General features: G+C 36.8%; 1 protein-coding gene across 8 annotated transcripts in view; it reads left to right on the forward strand.

Moving 5' to 3' along the window:
• The window catches only part of kcnip4a (potassium voltage-gated channel interacting protein 4a), a 218301-nt gene that overhangs the window by 183800 nt on the left and 13211 nt on the right, over positions 1–21290 (forward strand). For 6 of the 8 annotated variants that reach the window (XM_082161743.1, XM_082161740.1, XM_082161742.1 and 3 more), the window contains exon 2: positions 16453–16577. In XM_082161743.1, coding sequence (XP_082017869.1) covers positions 16453–16577 — 125 coding nt within the window. Of the gene's footprint in view, positions 1–12422; positions 12742–16452; positions 16578–21290 lie in introns of those variants that run through there. The other 2 variants (XM_082161739.1, XM_082161738.1) reach the window with 2 other exon arrangements.

Genomic DNA, 21290 nt, shown 5'->3' on the forward strand with positions numbered 1-21290 from the left:
CCAAGGTTTCTGGCTGAAAAGCAGACAAAGAAGATATCGGAAGCTTCGTTTTATTAGCATCTAAACATACGCCTCACAGCAGTGACCTATAATAGAGACCGAATGCCTCTGAAATAGGTATTGACGTTAAGAGTTAGTGTCATTACAGATGAAAAGGGACAGCTATTTCCCCACAGTGTTGCCATGTGCAAAATAAGAAAACAGAACAGCTGGATTGCTGATGTATCTAACAAGCATACAGATGGGTTTGGAGTATGTAGATATTAGGGCTGTCAGTTAAAGGGATTGTTTATTCCGAAATGAAAATACTGTAATTATTTAGTCACCCTCATGTCGTTCAAACTAACTTTCTTCTATGTAACACAAAAGAAGATCTGTTCTGTTTTGCTGACCATTGACTTCCAAAGTATAGACAAAAATACTGATACATTCCTGTAATACAGTTGAAAGAAATACACAGTTTTTGAGCGTGAGAGGGTGAGTGAAGACTTTAATTTTTCATTTCTGGGTGAACTATCCCTTTAAAACAGACTAAACTCAGGATGTGCCTAGTACCATACTGTATATGTTCTGTAAGTTCTTCTTTAAGTCAACATGTCAAGTAGTCTGACCTCGTAATGTAAGCATGAAACCGGCTATTGTCATTATTGGACACGTCACATGAACTTTTCACTGTTAGTTTGAAATCAATCTTTTTTCAAGGTTTCATTCTCTTATCTGATCATTTATTCATGAAAATACGTATTTATTCCTGTAAAGCCTATTCAATATGCAAATTAATTCTACGGTCTCTAAATCATCAACATATCAAAACGTTGCGTTTTTTACACAAACTACATGCCTTATGTCCTCTGTTTGATAGTTTAAAGTTTTTTAGCAAATAAAAAGCCTTTAGTATCATTCTAAAATTGTGGTACATGTGTTTTTTTTGCTGTGAAATCTTTGCTGATTTGAATAAAGTAAATGTTTGAATAACTTTTATATTGTAATATTTCAAGATGAACACTTACTGGCTGAAGCAACGTACATTTACTTGATTAGCCATACATCATTATTTAGAAAAATTATGTTAAAATGTCAGTATCAAATATGATACATTAGTACACAAATATGACATTGATTTACATTACAAGCTAACAGAATTTCATCTTTTCTGCCATATAAATATCAGCATTTGCACAAAATTACATATTTTTGCTCAGTTCGTGCATCTGAATAAAATGTAGATGTTTTTCTTTTTGCTTCTAATATGAGCTCCAGATTGTCCTATATCATACTATATGAGCCATAAAAGCATGATGTATCAAACATATATATAAATACTGTACAGTGTATATTGTCTAAAGGTTCAATACACTTTTTTCTGACTATTATTTTATATTTCAGGCTTTGCATAGTTAAATATGTTACAATATGTTGTTAAATACTTGAGCTGAAGTATATTTCTGCGGCATCAAACAGAATCACAAAAATAATGACACATACAGTGGTGGTCAGAATTAATGACACCCCTGGTAAATATGATCAAAAATGGCTGTAAAAAAATGTATCTGCATTATTTATCCTTTTGATCTTTCATTCAAAAAATGTGCAAAAATCTAACCTTTCATTGAAGTAAAATAATTGAAATAAATGTTTTTCTCCAAAACACGTCAGCCACAATTATTGCCACCCCTAGAATTTTTTACGAGTAAAATATCTCTGAAGTATATTCCCATTTACCTTTATTTAGCACACTAGGAACATGAAATTGTCTAGCTATGACTTCTTGTTTTACAGGAGTTTAAAATGACGAATACACAAAGGCCAAATTTCTTTAATCATCCATCACAATGAGTAAATCCAAAGAATATAGTTCTGATGTGCATCGAAAGATTGTTGACCATCACAAAATAGAAATTGAAAATCCCCATTTTGACCATCAGGGCAATAATTAAGAAGTTCCAATCAACTAAAGATGTTATGAATCTGCCAGGAAGAGGACGTGTGTCTATATTGTCTTAATGGACGGTGAGGATGAAAGTTTGAGTGGCCAAAGACTCTTCAAGGATCACAGATGGAGAATTGTAGAGATTACTTGAGTCTTGGGGGTCAGAAAGCCAAAAAAAATTTATCAAACAACCCCTACACAACCACATGTTGTTTGGGAGGGTTTCAAGAAAAATCCTCCTCGCTCCTCCAAAAATAAACTCCAGCATATTCAGTTGTCAGACACGACTGGATCTTCAAAAGGGACCGGATTCTGTGGTCAGATGAAACAAAAAAAAGGACTTTTTGGCAGCAAACCCACCAAATGTGTTTGGTGCAAACAGGGATGAAGAGTACCCCATGCCTACGGTTAAATACACTGCTGGATCTTATATGTTGTGGGCCTATTTTTTTGCTGGAGGTCCTGGACATCTTGTTCAGATACATGGTATTATGGTTTCTAGCAAATACCAACAGATAAAAAATCTAAACCTGACGGCCTCTGCTAGAAATCTTATAATGGGCCGTGGTTGGATCTTCCATCAGGACAAAGGTCCAAAACAAACATCAAAATCAACACAAAAATGGGTAACTGAGCACAAAATGAAGCTTCTGCCATGACCGTCCCAGTCCCCTAAACTGAACCCTATAGAAAATGAGTGGGGTGAACTTAACAGAAGAAGCACCAACATGAACTTGTGAATCTGCAGGATCTGGAGAGATTCTGTATGGAGGAATGGTCTCTGATCTCTTGTCAGTTATTCTCCAAATTCATCAGGCATTATAGAAGAAAACACAGATCTGTTATCTTGGCAAAAGGAGGTTGCAAAAAGTATTTAATAACAGGGAGCCAATAGTTTTGGCCAGCGTGTTTTGGAGAAAAGCATTTATTTTATAATGTGATTTACCCCCCACTTTCAATTATTTTACTTCAATGAAAGGTTAGATTTTTTCGAATTTTTTGAATGAAAGATCAAAAGGATAAACAATGCAGATTTATTTTTTACAGCCATTTTTGATCATATTTACCAGGGGTGCCATTAATTCTGACCACAACTGAATATGCCATAAAATGTTTTTGGTTACAGTTGAATTGAAGCACTGAAATTGAACCTTAACTCACTGTCGTTGTCCATCTATCACTCTCATGTTTGCCATTTTCTGCGCCATTACCTGCTAAGGTGTCTGATGTCATTTGTTTTGCTAAATGTGCAGAAAACATATTCAAGTCCATCTTTGAGCAGCAGCAGATGTGTTTCTGAGTGGTTCATTACAGCACATCTGCACATGTGTCCATTACTGCCAGTGAAGTTCAGCAGGTGGATGTGATGGGAGGGGAAATGTGCTCACGTAACAGCTTTTAAATCAGCACTGCCAAAACCAATGAAATATGCTGCTGAACTTTTCATTGGCCTTCAGAAGCATTTGTTGCCTGAGTCCTTTAAATGTTATGATTTTCTGGTTATCTGCATGCCAGGCATAATGAGAACATGAGCAAACGCCAACATTTTCACACACACACAAAAAAATGTGCATAGTTATCTAGTGTTTCAACTCTTGTCATGACCATGTAAACCTGTAAATCTTGCACAACACACACAAGGATTCCAGAAAAAGTGTACATGAAGAAAAATCCAATGGAATTACAGTATTATTACAGTACTATATTATAACAGTAAAACCGCTAAAAATATCATTTAGACAACTTTACAGCTCAAATAACACACATGTGAATTAAAAAATAATATGAGCTTGTCGCATAGACTGATGTTGTAAGCGCCTGACGATACGGTAAGCATGGTTATATTTTGTCTGCAAACCGAGCGATTAATCAGTCACTCTTTTCTGTGGTAATTGACAGCGAGGCACAGATGTTTTCAGAAGAGTTTAATGGAATACTCCAGGTTCAACAGAACTTAAAGTCTCCATGATATCAAAATTGACGTTTTTTTGCTTTTAGTATGAATATGTTAGTCTTATTGTTGTCTATATAAGCTATTGTGCTCCAAAACAAAAACTTCGTATTTAGAAGATATTAACATTCAAAACTTACAGTCTCTCACTTCTGCCAATATGGATAAATGATTTTGATAACATCTCTCTGCACTTTAGCTTCTCATCAGATTTACTGTCCAATCAAATACTCTCTAGAATCTAAAGTGTCCCGCCTCATACATTATAAATATGGCGAGAGACAACAAATATTTTGATCTCATTTGAATTGTGCCCTGAATTACACATATGATGTTTGTCAATTTAAAAGATACATTTTAAAGTCAAGAAAGTCGCAGTTTGATGTAAAACTGTTGAGGTATAAGACTGTGAAAATACGCAATTACAAAGACTACAAACCCAAAAGGCGCACATGTGACGTCATACCTTTTCTCTCAATGAATGAAGCTAACTTTACTGAAGCTAACGTTTGTCATTTTTTTCTATAGTCGTACGTTATAATCGTAACGTTACGCCGTCATGCCTGAGTGTTTTGTACCAGACTGCACACAGACTGTTGGTGACGTATGATAGTGCGAGACGAGAGATGTAGTTCATTGAGCGATTTTCACATAAGACTAAATGTTACTCTTCTGTTTTATGACAAACTGTGACTTTCTTGACTTTCATAATTATCTTTTAAATTGACAAACATCATATGTGTAATTCAAGGCACAGTTCAGACGGAATAAAAAGATAAGTTGTCTCCCGCCATTGACTACCATACATATTTTTTCCGAAATAAGGTCCCATGAGCCGGAAGCGGAGGGGAGGGACTTAGGATCTCTATTGGCAATTTAAAAAAAGGGGAGGTTTGATATGTCCCGCCCTGTCTTCCTGTTTCAGTGGAAATTATGTCAACACACTGAATAATGCTGTGTGTTTCAAGGCATTTCAGTGGGCCTTTTAGCTGGTTTATATTGCTTATACATTTTTTAAGAAAACGAGGGACAAGTCAAGGTCAATTGAGCTTAACTTGTACTGAACCCAAAATATTTCTTTATTTCATAATCGAAACCCATAGTGAACCAATGTGTACCATTTCAATACTGTGTGAGTTTGAACCCAATCAGTAATTCCTGTGCAATCAACATCCTTTTACGCTTTAGTAGCCACGCATATAGTAAGTAATACACCTTCAAGACAGATCATTTTATTCATGTCTTTGTTTGTGGGAGCTTGAATTGCCTCTACTCTTTTGACCTTGTCAAAATCCATAATAAAACTGATATAAGCAGTGTCTAATGGAGCTCCCGGGTGTGTTATTTTATGTGTAACTTAGAAAGCGTGCTTGTCGTTCTTGAGTTGTGGCCTCTTTGGACAATGACCTGTTTTTTCCTTTGTTTCTGAGGCTGCATTTTTGACGCCACGAGCGGGTGGTCATGTCTGGGAGCAGACTGGAAAGTAGTGAGGTGTTGACTCTCTGAGGGACAGAAAGCTGTGAAGTGTCCAGGCTCATAAAACCGCACTTGTCCGGACTGAGGTGCATATACATTATAGATGTGGAGAAACAAAGAGAGATGTGAGAGGGTGGCAGCAGGAAGGAGGAAGCCATAAAATGAGTTGTAAAATCATGCAGGACTCTAAGGGAAAATTTTGAAACAATGAAACTATCCAGACTTCATAATATACTCAACCACATAAATGTGCTATATTTTTAGAAAATTTATATAGTGTTATATAATGCTAGACTTTTGTTGCACATGGGTGAAGTGCTGAAGTGTTCCATTTTCCTTAATAATGCTAACTACACTGTACAAAAAAGTTGTAAATAAAACATTTATTGGAGAACTGTATGATTTACAAGTAATACTATCTCAGTCTTTCTAATTCCTTCCCTTTTGTGACGTAAATTTGAGTGAAACGGCTTCTTGAACAAGAAGGCAGGACTTGATTTTGTCCATGGGGCATTGATTGGATGGTTGTGGTTTGCTATTGGTCAATCTCATGTGAGTGACAGGTGGCCCCGCCCTCGCGCCAGTAAACATATCATCAGAGAAGAGATATTTTAGTTAAAGATCACGAGGGCACATGAATTTTAAGAAATAATGATGTGCATGAGTACAGTATATCATTTATAATACTACAATATGCCATAAAACATAAGAATTGTCAATTCTGATTTCATGGTGCATTTAATTCAGTGTGTTCTTTGTATTTTTGTATTTCTGAGTAAAAAACAATTTTAAAGTAAACCAATTTTTTTTTTTGTGTGTGTAGAGTACCACCATGTTGCTAAGGTGTTGTAGGTGGTTACTAGGGTGTTGCTATGCGGCAGTTAGGCGGTTGTGGGTCATTGCTAGGAGGTTGCTATGAGTTAAAAAAAAAGTGAAAGTGACGTAAAGGCCTAGTATGGTTACCCATACTCGGAATTTGTCCTCTGCATTTAACCCATCCAAGTAAGTGCACATACATTAGGAGCAGTGAGTAGTGAACACACACACACACTGCAAACCGTGGACAAACACACCCGGAGTAGTGGGCAGCCATTCACTGCGGCGCCCAGGGAGCGATTGGGAGTTAGGTGGCACCTCAAGGGCACCTCAGTCGTGGGTATGGAGGGTGGAAGAGAGTGCTGTTCATCCAAATTTATGGGAGGAGAGTATTTAAATGAACCACGCGTGGTGATTTACTAAGGTTTGCGCTCATCAATTTACTGGCATTTGCGCCATTATTTACCGCCCAAAAAAAGCACGTTTTGAACCAGACGTTAATTTGCGTTGCTCTTAGTAGATTGTGTTGGTCATTATGGAAATGATCCGGCTGCGTCAGTGTTCTTTAATTTGCACGTCATCAGTAGATCACGCACAGAACTTTCCTGTCCCATCAACACTTTTTTGGAATTGTGCTCTCATGCTTATTTGTGCTGTTTTGTAAATCTGGCCCCAAAGCTGTAGATTAAACTTCAGTATGAGCAATAGTAATATTGGGAACCCTATAGTAGAGGGAGTAACTTTGGCCTTTCCAGATACCTAAAACAAAAAGGTAGAATTTAGCTTGATGCAGTACAGAATTAGCTTTGTAGACCCACATCTCTGCCAATAATCAATCTTCATCACTCTGATATGAACCAGTTCTGTATTGTACCATATGGTGAGCAGAAGTAACAAGCCCTGCATTAGAAACCTGTGAACATTGTTAATTTGGGAATTTACTGTGTGACCACTGCAGCATAGTAGCATATGTCCTGTGTTTTACAGATGTATTTTTGTACAGAAACTGGATATTAATGTCTCAATTTCTATTAAGCACTTTTTATTTTTCCTTTTTTAATTGATCTATTTCTTTATTCAGTGATAATATAATTGAATATTTAATATTCAATATTTTATCTTCTGCTCACCGAGGCTGCTGTCACGTTTTGGGTTTTGTTTCTTGTTCCTGGTTCTCGTCTTGTCATGTGATTCCCTGTTTGTCATGTGATCCTGCCATGTGTCTTGTCATTGGTTAATCGTCTGATTATTGTTCACAGGTGTCCCTTGTCTTGTCGTTAGTCTTGTGTATTTAAGCCCTTATGTTTGCCCTGTGTCTTTGTCTAGTATTGCATGTTTTTCCAGGTTCTTGTCTTTGTTTCCAGTTTCCAGCCTTTGTTTAATGTTTGATTTGTTAATTAAAGTTGCGTTTGGGTTCACTTCAACTTGCCTCCTGGATTACGTCGTTACAGCTGCATTATAATTTGATCATAAATGAAGTCAAATATTGTGCAAAAGTATTACAATTAAAAATAACTGTTTTCTATTTGAATATGTTTTAAAATGTAATTTATTCCAGAATTTTCAGCATCATTACTCTTCAGTGTCACATGATCCTTCAGAAATGATTCTAATATGCTGATTTGCTGCTCAGCTATTATCAATTATTGTTGGTGCGTATTGTAATGATCCGTTGAAATTCAGTGTTTATGAATGCCACAACTCAAGACTTAAAAGGCGTATGAATCATAGGAATGACCCTCAAGCACAAACGTGTATCATTGGTTCAAGCACCCTCAAGCACCAATATCATTGGTTCATAAGTCTCGTTACTGTCTTTCCTGTGGTAATTGTGCTGAAACTTTTGTTGCACTCCAGAGACTCTACAGGCTTTATATGTGAAAAGACTTGAAGGCATGTTTTCGGATAGATATAAATCTCACATTTGATGGATATATGAGCCCACTGTCATCCGCTGCACATATCAGAGTTTTGTTGACCTCAGCAAGAATTTTCCTGAGAATGGCAAAAATGCATCATGACCGACTCGCCTTGTTCTTGCATTGATGGAATGATATCAGGCATAAAGCATCCTTATGTATTAATAATCTCACCTTAACATTGTTTTAAAGATGAATAGTTTGTCACATTACATTTGAAGTTATGTTTTAACTTAACTTACTACTATGGGACTCCTCCAGTGCTAGATTTGGACATTTTCCCTGCATGGCATGTTTTATAGTTATGTTAACCTATACATATATTAATAGTTAAGAATGAAATCCCAAGACTTTATGAATGAGATCTGAGACATCATTGCATTTATTATGTGCATGCTGAATGATCATGCAACACTGCACATACTGTATTTTTCTCATGGCAGGGCAGACATGCAGCATGGTATCATATGAAATAGCTACTTATGTTATTTTTGGGTGGATCTTTAATTTAAGCTGAGGTCTTTATTAAAAGTACCATGACTACCCAGCAGCCCCCATGGTGACCACTGCTGTTGCCACCCAGACACATCTTTCGGAGCGATAACTGCCCTGTGCCGCTGTTAGAAAGAAACTCAAGGGCACCATCTTTCAAAAGAAGTGTTTTCTCCTTACAATCATTTCCTTTCTTGCTGAGTATCAAGGTCTTCTTCTGAAATAACTGAAATAATTCTTCTGTTATTTCATAAGTCAGCACCGAGAATAATCACCAAGTAGTTTGAAGTACACTACCGATCAAAAGATTGGACAAAAAAAAAAGCAAAAAGCTTACTTTAATTTTATCATCCAGCTTTATGAGATGCATCCTGGGATGCTTCTTTGAACCATATTGAAAGATTTTCAGTGTATGTTAGAAATTTTTTTGCTGCTTTTCCTTCACGATCTGATCCAACACCCATTAAAAAAAAAAAAAAAAAAATCTAAAATTATTTTTATTTTATTTTTTTACTTTTTTAAGAAATGAATATAACACTATTGTCTACAAAAGTATTTTCAAGCATTTAAGCATAAACATTTAGAGCAAAAGATTTTTATCATAATAATAAAACCTTTTGTCAAGCTTTTTTTGTCCGAGCTTTTAAAAAAGAAAAATCTAAAATTGTTTTAGTTTGTTTGTATTTTTATTTATTTTTTCAAGAAATTAATACAAAGCTATAAAACATTGTCTACAAAACTATTTTCAAGAATTTAAGCATAAACATTTAGATCAAAATATTTGTAAATATTTTTTTATTGCTCAATCTTTTGACTATAAAAATCAAAATACTTATTTGCTTTCGATAAATGGATGGGGTAATAATGATTTATAAACAAGTGCAAATAAGATAAAAGGTTGACGGTACATGTGGTTTAACCCAAACCCTTACTTTATTTAGTTTATTTCATGATTGCTCCGTTTATCTCATTTACCATCATAAACAATGTAAATGGCTTTATACACCGTCATACTGTTGCCATTCAGATAAAGCACAGAGTGTGTAGCCTGCGTGGTCCTGATTTAAGATCAGATGTATTGACCTCATCTGCGGCCCTCGAGATCCCCTCAGCATCTCCCCACAGGAAATTCAATCTTGCTACATAAGCGTACGTGTGTTGAGGGAAGGCCACACTCATTATCTGTAGTGCAGCAATAGGCATGTTTTGTCCTTAATGAGAAAACATGCTACAAGAAATCAGATTACTAATTGATTATTGGACCTTGAGATACTTTTTGAATTGCTGTTTTGTACATCTTTATCGTACTGACAAGTGATTTTATTCATAAACATATTTAAAGAGGACCTATTATGCTTTTTACATTTTCAACTTTCTTTAGTGTGTAATATTGCTGTTTGAGCATGTAAAAGGTCTGTAAAGTTATAAAGCACAACATCAATACAAAGGGAGTTATGCTCTATGTCATTAAAGGGTTAGTTCACCAAAAAAAGAAAATTCTTTCATACTTGCCCTCTTGTCGTTCCAAACCCGTAAGACTTGTTCATCTTCGGAACACAAATGCAAATCTTATTGATGAAATCTGAGAGCTTTCTGTGTACCTCCATTGACAGCTACACAACTAACACTTTGACGCTTCAAAAAGTTCATAAAGAGATCGTAAAACAAATCCATATGAATTAAGCGGTTTAGTCCAAATTTTACTGAAGAGACACGATGAGGCCTGATGGAGGGAACGGAGACATTATGTCCCTCCTGCCACAACCTTGAACTCCCCGATGTATGGCCGGGACACCGTCTCAGCTCCTCAGCACAAACACAAAGAGTTTTGTGCCGCCATCTTATATATACCCGTATGTGCGGAGGAGGGGCTGCATGCAAATTCCACTTGGCAATTTCATTGGCCGTTTTTCTAAAACTCAGAGGTGATTGGGGCTCCCAAGTGAGACCCCTAATATCAGTCGGCATGACGTGACTGTCAGAAAGGGAACCATAATTCCAACAAACATTCGCAAACTTACACGGTTGAAACTACAGCTCTCGAGCTGTGGTTAGAAGCATAGTTTGTGGACTTACAGTAAATAGGTCATGCTCTTGGGCACAATAAGCAAGCTAACATTCAGTACATTCTATGTTCCCTATTTTAACGATCTAAGCGCATGGTCTAAAGCGAGCAAGCACACTTAGGGCGTGTCCAAATCCACTTTTGCTAGTTTAACGGGTGGAAAAATGGTCTGCGCCCGACGCATGGTCTAAAAGGGTTGTCCCTATTCTCTTAATGAGTAATGGTGTGTTTTGGGGCATAACGTGCAATAAACCAATCAGAGTCTCATCTCCCATTCCCTTTAAATGCCATGGCGAAATTTGCAAGCGGAAAAACTGAACGCTTCTCTAGCAAGGAAACGGATCTGCTCGTGCGCGAACCAAAGTGTACGCGCGTTGTGGATCCGCCTATAGGCGCACATTACTAACGTGCTCTTTAAATAAATAAATAAATATTGCAAAAAATATTTATAAAAAAGTCTATTTCAGTTGCCTCAAAACAGTGAAGTAGTCATTAGGTGCCATGATTGTTACAGCAGCATCTTGGAGAAGTTATACGCTGATTTCACGCAGCCGTTATTTTGAAATCGAAAGCGAGGCTCCGGTGGGAAGAAAACCGGAAGTGTCGCCTTTAATCACAGGAGAGTCGTGAATGTGATGGCGTATTGTTGTGTTTAATGATGTTTTGTCAATTCTAAAAATGTACAAACATTTCTTTCGTACTTTAGACTATATACAGTGAAATTCATTTATAAATAAAATATTTTTTTAATATATAATTCAGAATGTAAAAAACGAAGCAGGAATGAACTATATACATATCCTATATTGGATATTAACATCCAATAGTGTAAATCGCGGCAGCAGCTTCAGGTTGGTAATCCAAGGCATTGTTGTTTATCTTTACTTCCGGGGTTCTTCCTAGCCTGGTAATACCAGACTCTGTTACTTCACTTTGCTTCGTATACAGAGTCTGGCATAGCATAATAGAGAAGTGTTTTCTCTCTCACGGGGGGGCGCTTGTCTGAAGTTTAAAATCATTGGTTACCCGTAAGCCAATCACATAACGTTTGGTTATGGCGTGTGTTATGCGCATGCTCAGCCGCATCTAACTTCCACTGTAAACGCATGTATGATGCAAAAACTAAACCATCGAGCGAAATACCGGAGTGAACATGGCTGTGAATGACTTTTGCAGATTATGTGAAGTAAATCTACGCATCCACGGTACAATCAGCGTCTACGTCACGGCTCTCAGCCCGCCCTCTGTTCGTTGATTGGCCCGGCTGTTTTGAGGCCGGTGGAAAACTGAAAGATAGGCTGCTATCTCAGACTGACTACAGGAGCGAAATGAAATTAGCGGAAGTAGGAAGTCTGACGTAGTCAGGCTAGGTTCTTCCCACCGGAGCCTCACTTTCGATTTCAAAATGGCGGCTGCGTGAAATCAGCGTATTACTCTACCACCTACGTGTGACGTTATTAACGACAGTCCTATATTGCTGAATCAGTGTGGTACAAACGACAGAGGAGCGACCATGTTACCAAAATTTTGAGAAACAGTCGTGACTAGTTGATTAATTTCTCCTACGATGCATCATGCTAGGGTATAGTTAATCAGCAAGTTACATTACATGGCAGGAATCTAATGTCTCCACAAAGACAGTAAAACCTCAAATCACCTACTGTACATTGTGAGAACCAGCAAAGTGTACCCACAAGGATACCAGCTTAATAAGCCAACTCTTTATGAAAATCAAAGATGTAGAAAGATTTATGTGATGGTTGGGTCGAGGTTTAGAGAAGAGAAAATATCATTCGCTCAGCAGCATAAAAAAAAAAATCATCAAGTCATCAAGTTATTCTAACAGACTGACAAAGCTAAAAACTGATCCTGGATCTGCACGAAACTCCAGGCCTCCTTTGCTTCATGAACTCATGTCAGCATGCCGCCGCCCGATGCTCCGTTCGACAATGGTTACTGTGTTGACACTCACGCTGTATCTCCTAGGTAACGCTTGCCTTCCGAACGGCAGCAGGCGTGGTGTTACGGCACGGCTCAAGAAGCTGTTCCTATGCTCTTCTACCAAAGCCCCATCCATCAGTACACAAAGCAAGTCCTCTTTCAACACAAGTCTCCAGTATCTTTCCTCAAACAGCCTTGTTTATATCAGCGTATTGTCCATACTCTTGTGAAAAAGAAGTGGACTTGATTTATTGAATGTGAACTTATAGTGTACTTCATATCCTAAAAGTATATATTTTTTTAAACTGTACTTGCAGATAATATAATATTTTTGAAATAAAAGGCCACTAAGTGTATTTAAAGAGAGCACACTTTCATGAGTTTAACACAATTAAGTACACTTTAAAAAGGTGTACTTTGTAATATTGTCACATTGAAAGTTTTACTTGAAAGTATTTAAAATCATTAAATATGTTGTTGTGATTTAAATAAGTACTGTGTATTTTTCAATATCACATTTAATATATTTGAAATTACAACTTTATTACAAATGTGTAATTACAAGTATATTTTCAAATACATACAATTTTCAATAGAAATGAAGAATAATTTTTGTTTATCCTAAATGCTTATCAGTACATTCAGCAGTACCCTTTCGCCATAATTCAGATATAATAGAATTATGAAATTGCATGTAAAGATGTCCTGTTAAATTAATGTAATGTTGAATCTAATTTATAATTTAAACTTATATTAAATGCAATTAGCTTCTTCAGCTAATTGCATTTAATATAAGTTTAAATTATAAATTAGAAAAAACTGTGCTTTTTGATAGAATTATACAGTAGGCCTATTCTTTTAAAGTGGAGACCTATTATTTCCATAATAAGTACTCTTAAAAGCGTACTTGTTTTTCACAAGGGTAATTTCAGTCCTTTAATTTCTATTTCTAATAACTATTTCATGTTTGACCTCTCTGTATCTCTCACTCTTTTCATTATTTTTATGTAATCCAATGACATTCTGCTGAGTATTATACCGCTGAATACCCTCTGCAACATTGTAGCGAATTCTAAATATCAATTGTATTGAATTCTTGAAGTAGACTAGCAAATGATGAAATGTCATATTAACTGCTATATTGTTAAATGCTCTATTTTGTGTTTTTAACGAACACATTTAGATGCCAAAGAATGCTGTTATTGAAATACATATGCATCATGTTATGAAACGGGGCTGATAGCATGAAGTGGTAATGATGCTACAATAAGTCTGTCACATTTGATTGCTATACACCCAGAGGGCCGCTTCTGGGATGAGAAAATGATGTTTATATATGTCAGTTCTGTTTGCCAAACGGTTGACGAGTCGTCTTCTGTGGATCACAGGGTCATGTGTCTGCCATTTGTCTTCCACGCTTCAGGTGTCAAAGTAATCACTGTGCCTTCCATAGCCACCATCACCTCCCATTGATTAATGTTTTATTGGCTCCTGCTCCACAGTGATTATTTTTAAAGATTATTTAGCCTTTAAGTGTGTAAATAATCTGCAAATCTCAGGCACAGGTCATATCATATGCTAGATGATCTGAGCTAGAGAAACGCAATGTCCGAAAGGGCTGTTCAAGGTCCAAGAATGATAACTATAAAGATAACCATAATGATAACTGTATTTGCATCCACACCAATGAACGATAACGGTCTGTTTATTCTAAGCTTGTGCGCTACGGTTTCAAAGTGTGTGCAACGTTATTGGACATGTTTTTGCGGTTATTGTTGCATTTACACGTTGCTATGTTTTGAGTGAACTTAGTGTAATCGATCTAATAATCTAACAGTGAATTCAGATGACGTAAGTTAGTCAATATAACATTAGTGGATTATTACATGGCTTGGTTGAATTCCAATGTAGAATGCGGTCTGTTATTTCTTGATAACAGACCGCTGCGAAGTATAACACAGCGTTGCCATGAAAAACAGAGCGTTGCTATGGACGCAGGATTCTAACCGTAGAGACGGAACGGACTATTTTCTTTAGCGGAAGCAATACAATAGTTTTTAAATCAATAAACTCCTTTTTAAATCAATATTTTGTGTCAAATTATTGATTTATTTGGTGGGTAGCCATGTAATAAGCGGGATAATGTAGAGCGAGGCGGCTGTTATAGCGAATACAACCCCTTCAGGCTGATTCAAGACCCCTCCGCTTCGGCCTGTCAGGGTTGTATTCGCTATAACAACCGCCTTGCTCTACATTATCCCTTACATAAAAAAACAACACCTTGTCTTTTTTACCGCAACTTCAAAGGAAGCAAGACAGTGTTGTCGAAACGAAACGAGCGAAACGATACCCACTTCTACCATTTATTCCGAGGGTATGAACGATTGTTTTCCATATACATTTTCTTAAAAAGGGGCTTGACTTGTCATACAGTGGATGATTTTTCTGGACCTCGGCGATTAACTTCTCCGCAATGTCGTCTGCCATTTTAAATGCGCGAGCCCTTAAATTACAATGAATTCTAAATTGGCTGTCAGTGTTTTATCGTTCAATACCTGGAAAAAAAATCGTTCCGAAAGTGATCCCAATGATATCGTTTCTCTGCATCGTTATCGTTATAGCTGTGGTGTGAACTCTGCTATTCTTTAATATTGAGAATTTTTAGAACTATATCTTTATCGTTATCGTCCTTGGTGTGAACAGGCTTAAATATGAGCTGAAAGCTTTTTTAGATTTAAGGCTAATAAGGTTGAGACACCAAGACCTGTTAAGATACTATTGACAGATGGAAAGTCTTTAGAATAGAGCTTAAAACATGCTTTGGATATTTGAGGTTTCATCTTGAACCTCTGAAGGAACATATTTGAAATGTTGAATGTGTGATGCTGCTTTTATACAACAGTTCAACAAGTTAATACTGAGTAATGTACATTTTAGACACAATATATCCTCAGTTACTTTGTGTATTTTGGCTTTGACAAGGAAAATTGTTTCAAACAAAGCCAAAGCATAATGTTGCAAGTCTGTGAACAACACACAGTAGTGGTTCTTTGTTCCTAAATTAATCCGTGGTTTTCAACAAATTGGTTGAGTGAACGCTTCAGTGACTCACTCATACAGACATTCACTTGTTTCAGTCATAAATGAATCAGTGTTTTTAAACAAATCAGTTGAAGTGATTCAGTGACTCACTCATAAAGGCTGGCTGTAACTGAATATGCATACTTGCCTACTATATAGTAGGCGAAAAACATTATGTGTAAAGAGTAACATCCAAAATTCACAGTATTTATAAAAGTGTGCAAAAAGTAGCACTAGCACTGAGATTTTAAAGTTTGCATCAAACCTTCACACTTTTCTATACCATGAGGCCATGGAGGAGGATTTGTGAATGCCTGTGAAGCATTGACGAATGTAGTACGTCCAGATTTCATTCATACTACACTCATTTATACTATATAAATAAAAGTACATACTTTTTAACAGTTGCAAAGTAAGTACTTATTCAACAAAAAAAAGTACTGACTCAGAGAGTATGCAATTTCGGGTATAGTCAGTCACTTGTGTTTTTTGAACAAATTGAAGTGAATGATTCAATGACTCATACAGTCACTTGTGGCTTTAGTAGTTAACGATGTAACTATCATTCGTGTCAAAATTGTACTAATTTTCTACTAATGTAGAAAAAATATATATTTTGGATCTCATTAAATGTTGTACATCTAATATCCCCTGTGAAATATAAAGTCCTCAATTGTTCTGTCATTATTTGGTACGCTAATTATTCATTTAAATAAATTAGATCAATGCTGTTAAGATGAGTAGGTGAATCATAACCGCGATGTTTTGTGTTTCTTTACAGATAGTGTTGAGGATGAACTGGAGCTCTCTGCTGTACGGCATCGACCAGAAGCTTTGGAGCTGCTGGAGGCTCAAACGCGTTTCTCACGCAAAGAGCTTCAAATCCTCTACCGGGGCTTCAAGAATGTGAGTTAATGCTTCTAACTACATATCTGATGTTAAAATACTAAGTTTGATTCCTATTTATTCTTCTCTTATTTTGAATTAGATTGCATAGTTAAAAGTTTTCCTTATGAATGTTGGTTTGATGTGGAACATGCCAAACTTGGCAGAAAATCTGTCACGCTTGCTACAATAATCAGGTCAGGAAAGGTCTCTAGAGTGTCCCTGAGGCATAAATGTCCTTTGTTACCTCTGGTGCACGATGTAATGAGACAACACCGAATTAACTTGACCCAAATTGTCAGGTGACAGAGCATAAGAGTGGCACAATGGTCCTTTATTATCAGACTCTCAAGGGGGGGAATCAGAATTCTTCCTTAAGACCACACACACGCCGCTGACAGGTGACTACACAGTTTTTCTAGCACCCTGTCTTATAGTTATAGTGATGGCCACTTTCGAAACACTGCTTTGTGAAGCTTTAAAACCTTTGCGAATCAATTGTTTCTAACCAGTTATTCAGGACAAAATCACATGATTTCAGTAAATGAGGCCTCCCTATATCACAACTGTTTCGAAATGTTACAAAATTTCAATGGTTCGCCACTAGGGGGCAATGATCTCTGCGAACCAGTTTCTATATCAGTGGGTTTTTAACCCTGGTCCTGATTAGTCTTGTGCTACGCAAGACTGACAGCAGAAGGTCTGGACTCCATAGCAGCTTTCATTGGCCAAGGACCGCCCAGAGGCCGTCTGACTGACATGTAAAGCAACCAATCACTGTTCGTTTTGTTCCGCGTCATGTTTAAAGGTGTGAAAATGTAACGCCGATGTCCCTACAATAACAATTCGATGTGTAAAACTCTTGAAAGTATTTTAAAGAGTCTATGCTGCGAACTTTACAGACTTGACATACATTTTTAAATCCAGCGTTTAGTTGCTCCTGATAAGCGCTCATTGTTACAGTTGTAAACACGACAGCCTTCTTTTTCCATGAGGGGGTTTGGCACCACAGCATCTTTGTTTGGCGTCACGATGCCTCCTGCGTTTTAAAGGTTGCTTAGTGAAGCGATGCTATTCTGATGCTTATTGATTCTCTTCTTTGAATTTGCAGCGCACCAAGTCTGCCAATTTCATCAATCCACATTGCCACTGAAAGCTTTAGGCTACAACCAGTGTTGAGAGTTGCCACCATGGCAAGTGGCAAAAATGCGTTCCAGTGTTGGAATTTTTAAATCTTTCTGAGAAGTTGCCAGTGAGAATGAAACTAAAATGTATTCTTGCTTCTGTTTGAGATAAATCAATATTAGGCTAACCTCTGTAACCCATTACATTTCTATAACCTTCCCAACACTATTCATTTTCCAATGTTGTGTCCTGTATTGTAAATGTTAAATCTCTTTGCTTTTTTATTATTTCACGTTTAATATCACCTGACATTTCCACTTCACGTTTCTACATGTTTGATTTTTGACTGTGAAGTACTAAAATCCTTCAAAATAGATTTAATTAGTAAATCATTGTCTAGGGTCCTGTTCCAAATGCCGCCCCAAGGCCTCACGTTATTCCTCTGACTCCACACTTTGATGGTGTAATTGTAGAGCTGAACAAAAGGGCATATCGGGGGCACGTGAGCTCTTTCTGAAACATAAATTGTCCACCCTACAGTCTCGTGAAGTTCACAGACACACACACGCAACAGCTATTGCAAGTCTGCAACTCCTCAAGTGTGTCATGTGGGACAGGCCTGGTTCACTAGAGCTTGTTATTCTTGTGTTGATGCGTAGTTATATTCAGACCCTTGCCATTTGAAATCATTTCATCTATTAACATTTTTTTTCTGTATTTCAAAATATGCCAGTGTTAGTCAAAGAGAAAGGGGTTAATGTTTTGTTTTTATTGGAAACAGGCAGACAGCACTGCTTTTTATTTCTCACTATTACTGGTACTTTTGTTTATATCAGACAGAGAAATATTAAACACGAATTGAGAGCATGTTCATTTGAGCTTTTGTGGAGAATCACTGTGTTGACTTAACCCCTCCTGTTTAACTTCCTAAACAATTCAATATTGGTATCTTTGCTAATAATGTTGCACAATGAGGTAAAAAGCACTGTTTAAGAACTGGCAGAAATCATCCATTCATACACTATGGTTTGAGAGTTTGTGGTCAGTAAGATTTTTCTACCAGTCAAAAGTTTTTGATCGGTAAGATTTTTATTGTTTTTAAAAGAAGTCTCTTCTGTTCACCAAGGCTGCATTTATTTTGATTAAAAATACAAAAAACTGTAATATTGTGAAATATTATTACAATTTAAAAAAAGCTGTTTTCTATGTGAATATATAGTAAAGTGTAATTTATTCCTGTGAGGCAAAGCTGAATTTTCAGCATCATTACTCCAGTCTTCCATGGAATATTGTTTTCATTCTTCAGAAATCATTCTAATATGATGTTTTGATGTTCAAGAAACATTTCTCATTATTGATTATGTTGAAAACAGTTAGTAAGAATTTTTTATTTTATTTTTTGGGGGAAAGAAATAAAAGAAATCAATACTTTTATTCATCAATGATGAATTAAATTGATCAAAAGTTACATTAAAGACATTTATAATGTTACAAAAGATTCTATTTCAAATAAACTGTTCTTTTGAACTTTCTATTCATCAAAAAACCCTGTGGAAAAAAACCGTACACAACTGTTTTCAACATTGATAATGATTGATGTTTTTTGAGCATCAAATCCACATATTAGAAGGATTTCTGAAGGATCATGTGACACTGAAGACTGGAGTAATGATGCTGAAAATTCAGCTTTGATCACAGGTATAAATTACATTTTTAAATATATTCAAATAGAAAACGGTTCTTTTAAATTGTAATAATAATTTATTATAAATAATAATTTATTATAATAATAATAGTAATAATAATATTTCACAGTATTACTGTACATTAAAAAATTCTACCAACCACAAACTGTGAAGACCTTAACCCTTTAAATGGAAAGTTATGTCAACGGGCCCTATTTTAACGATCTGAAACGCAAGTGTCAAGCGCAAAGCGCAAGTAACTTTGTGGGCGGATCTCCGGCGCTGTTGCTATTATACCGGCGGGATAAATGTCTCTTGCGCCCGGTGCAAATCTAAAAGGGGTTGGTCTGAAGTAGCTTCATTATTCATAGGTGTGGTTTGGGCGTAACGTGAAATAAACCAATCAGAGCGACATCTCATATTCCCTTTAAGAGCAGGCGCGCTTGTTCTAAAGCGGATTCCTATTATAACGGCGGATTTGCCAGACGCACGTCAGGAGCGGTTCACAGCCGAGGAGACCGGCGTTCTCGTCAGGGACATTGGGGATGGAGAAACCCACCCAAATTAACTTCGGTTAAACAGGCGTATGATAATTTGGGTAAATGTGTAAGATGTATGCTTCTATAATAAATTGTCTGTCTATCTATCTATCTATCTATCTATCTATCTATCTATCTATCTATCTATCTATCGTAGCCTAATAATGTATGATTTGCAAAAATGAAAACTGCTGCTTCTGTGTAGATGAGAGAATCAAAGTGCGCGTTGTGCACACGCTACATTGATTATGGCCAAGCATGCGCCCTTAAAATAGCATATGAATAACATGCGCAACGCGCCACTGACTTTAAACAATTTTTTCCATTTGTTTTCTAAACCTGCAAAATAGCATGAGGGAACGTTTGCGCCGGAACACGCCTCCTCTTTGCGCTGAACCGCCCCCGGGAGCGCAAGTGTATTTCTTAGTTAACCGACGTGCGTCTGTGGAGGGAAAAGTCCGCTGTGCGCGGGTGCAAAATAGGAATGATACATGCGTCGGTGTACCAAGTCAATTGCGCTGGGTGCAAGATAGGGCCCATTATCTAATCCTCATGTTTACAGATGAACACAAAATATCAAAATGCCAGATCTGCTCTTTTTCCGTACAAGGAAATACAAGAAATTCATGGTGATCACTGGCTGTCAAGGTCAGTTGTTCAGAAAAAAAGAAAAAAAGAAAAGAAAAAAAAAGATATATAAAGAAAAATCCAAAACCAAATAGTGCTGAGACAGTTTGAGGCTGTTTGTTTGGGAGAACTTCACCTTGTAGATCATGCAAAATAATCTGTTCATAGTGGATTTTACTGATGATGAGATGGTGGTCATACTTTTTTCTTACTAGGTTAATTACACTCTACAAGTGATCAGGATCTAACATGAATCTAAACATGAATATCTGCAAATAAGCTGTAGTATATTTTACTACTAACAAAGTATTTCACAATCTTCTTGCCTCCATTAAGACTTTTCCTGTGTGTCATTCCAGTTGTATTATCCTTTGACTCCAATGAATTAGTGGTAAACTGAAACCTAAATATGCCAGATAACCTGTCTCTGATCCTCTGTGTGCAGTCAGTGAATGAACATGGTTCAGTAAGCTGAAAAAATCTTTTAATTACTGCCTGTGTATCTTAACGGTGTTAATGAACGTTGCATTGCTCCTGGAGTTTTGATAATGTTGAGAAGACTTTGGCAGTGATGTTTTGTGATGAGAGCGGTGTGTCTCTTAAAAGGTAATTACACGAGGTCTCTCTCACGCTGTGTGCACAAGAGACAGTGGATGACAGCAACACAAAACAATCTCTTTTAATTAACCAGAGCTCACTGTAACAACACAGAACTTTCTCAGACACAGCCTTTTATGTCAAAGATGTGAAGTCAACTT

Source organism: Leuciscus leuciscus (genome assembly GCF_965113295.1).
Source record: "Leuciscus leuciscus genome assembly, chromosome: 2".
NCBI lineage: Eukaryota > Metazoa > Chordata > Actinopteri > Cypriniformes > Leuciscidae > Leuciscus > Leuciscus leuciscus.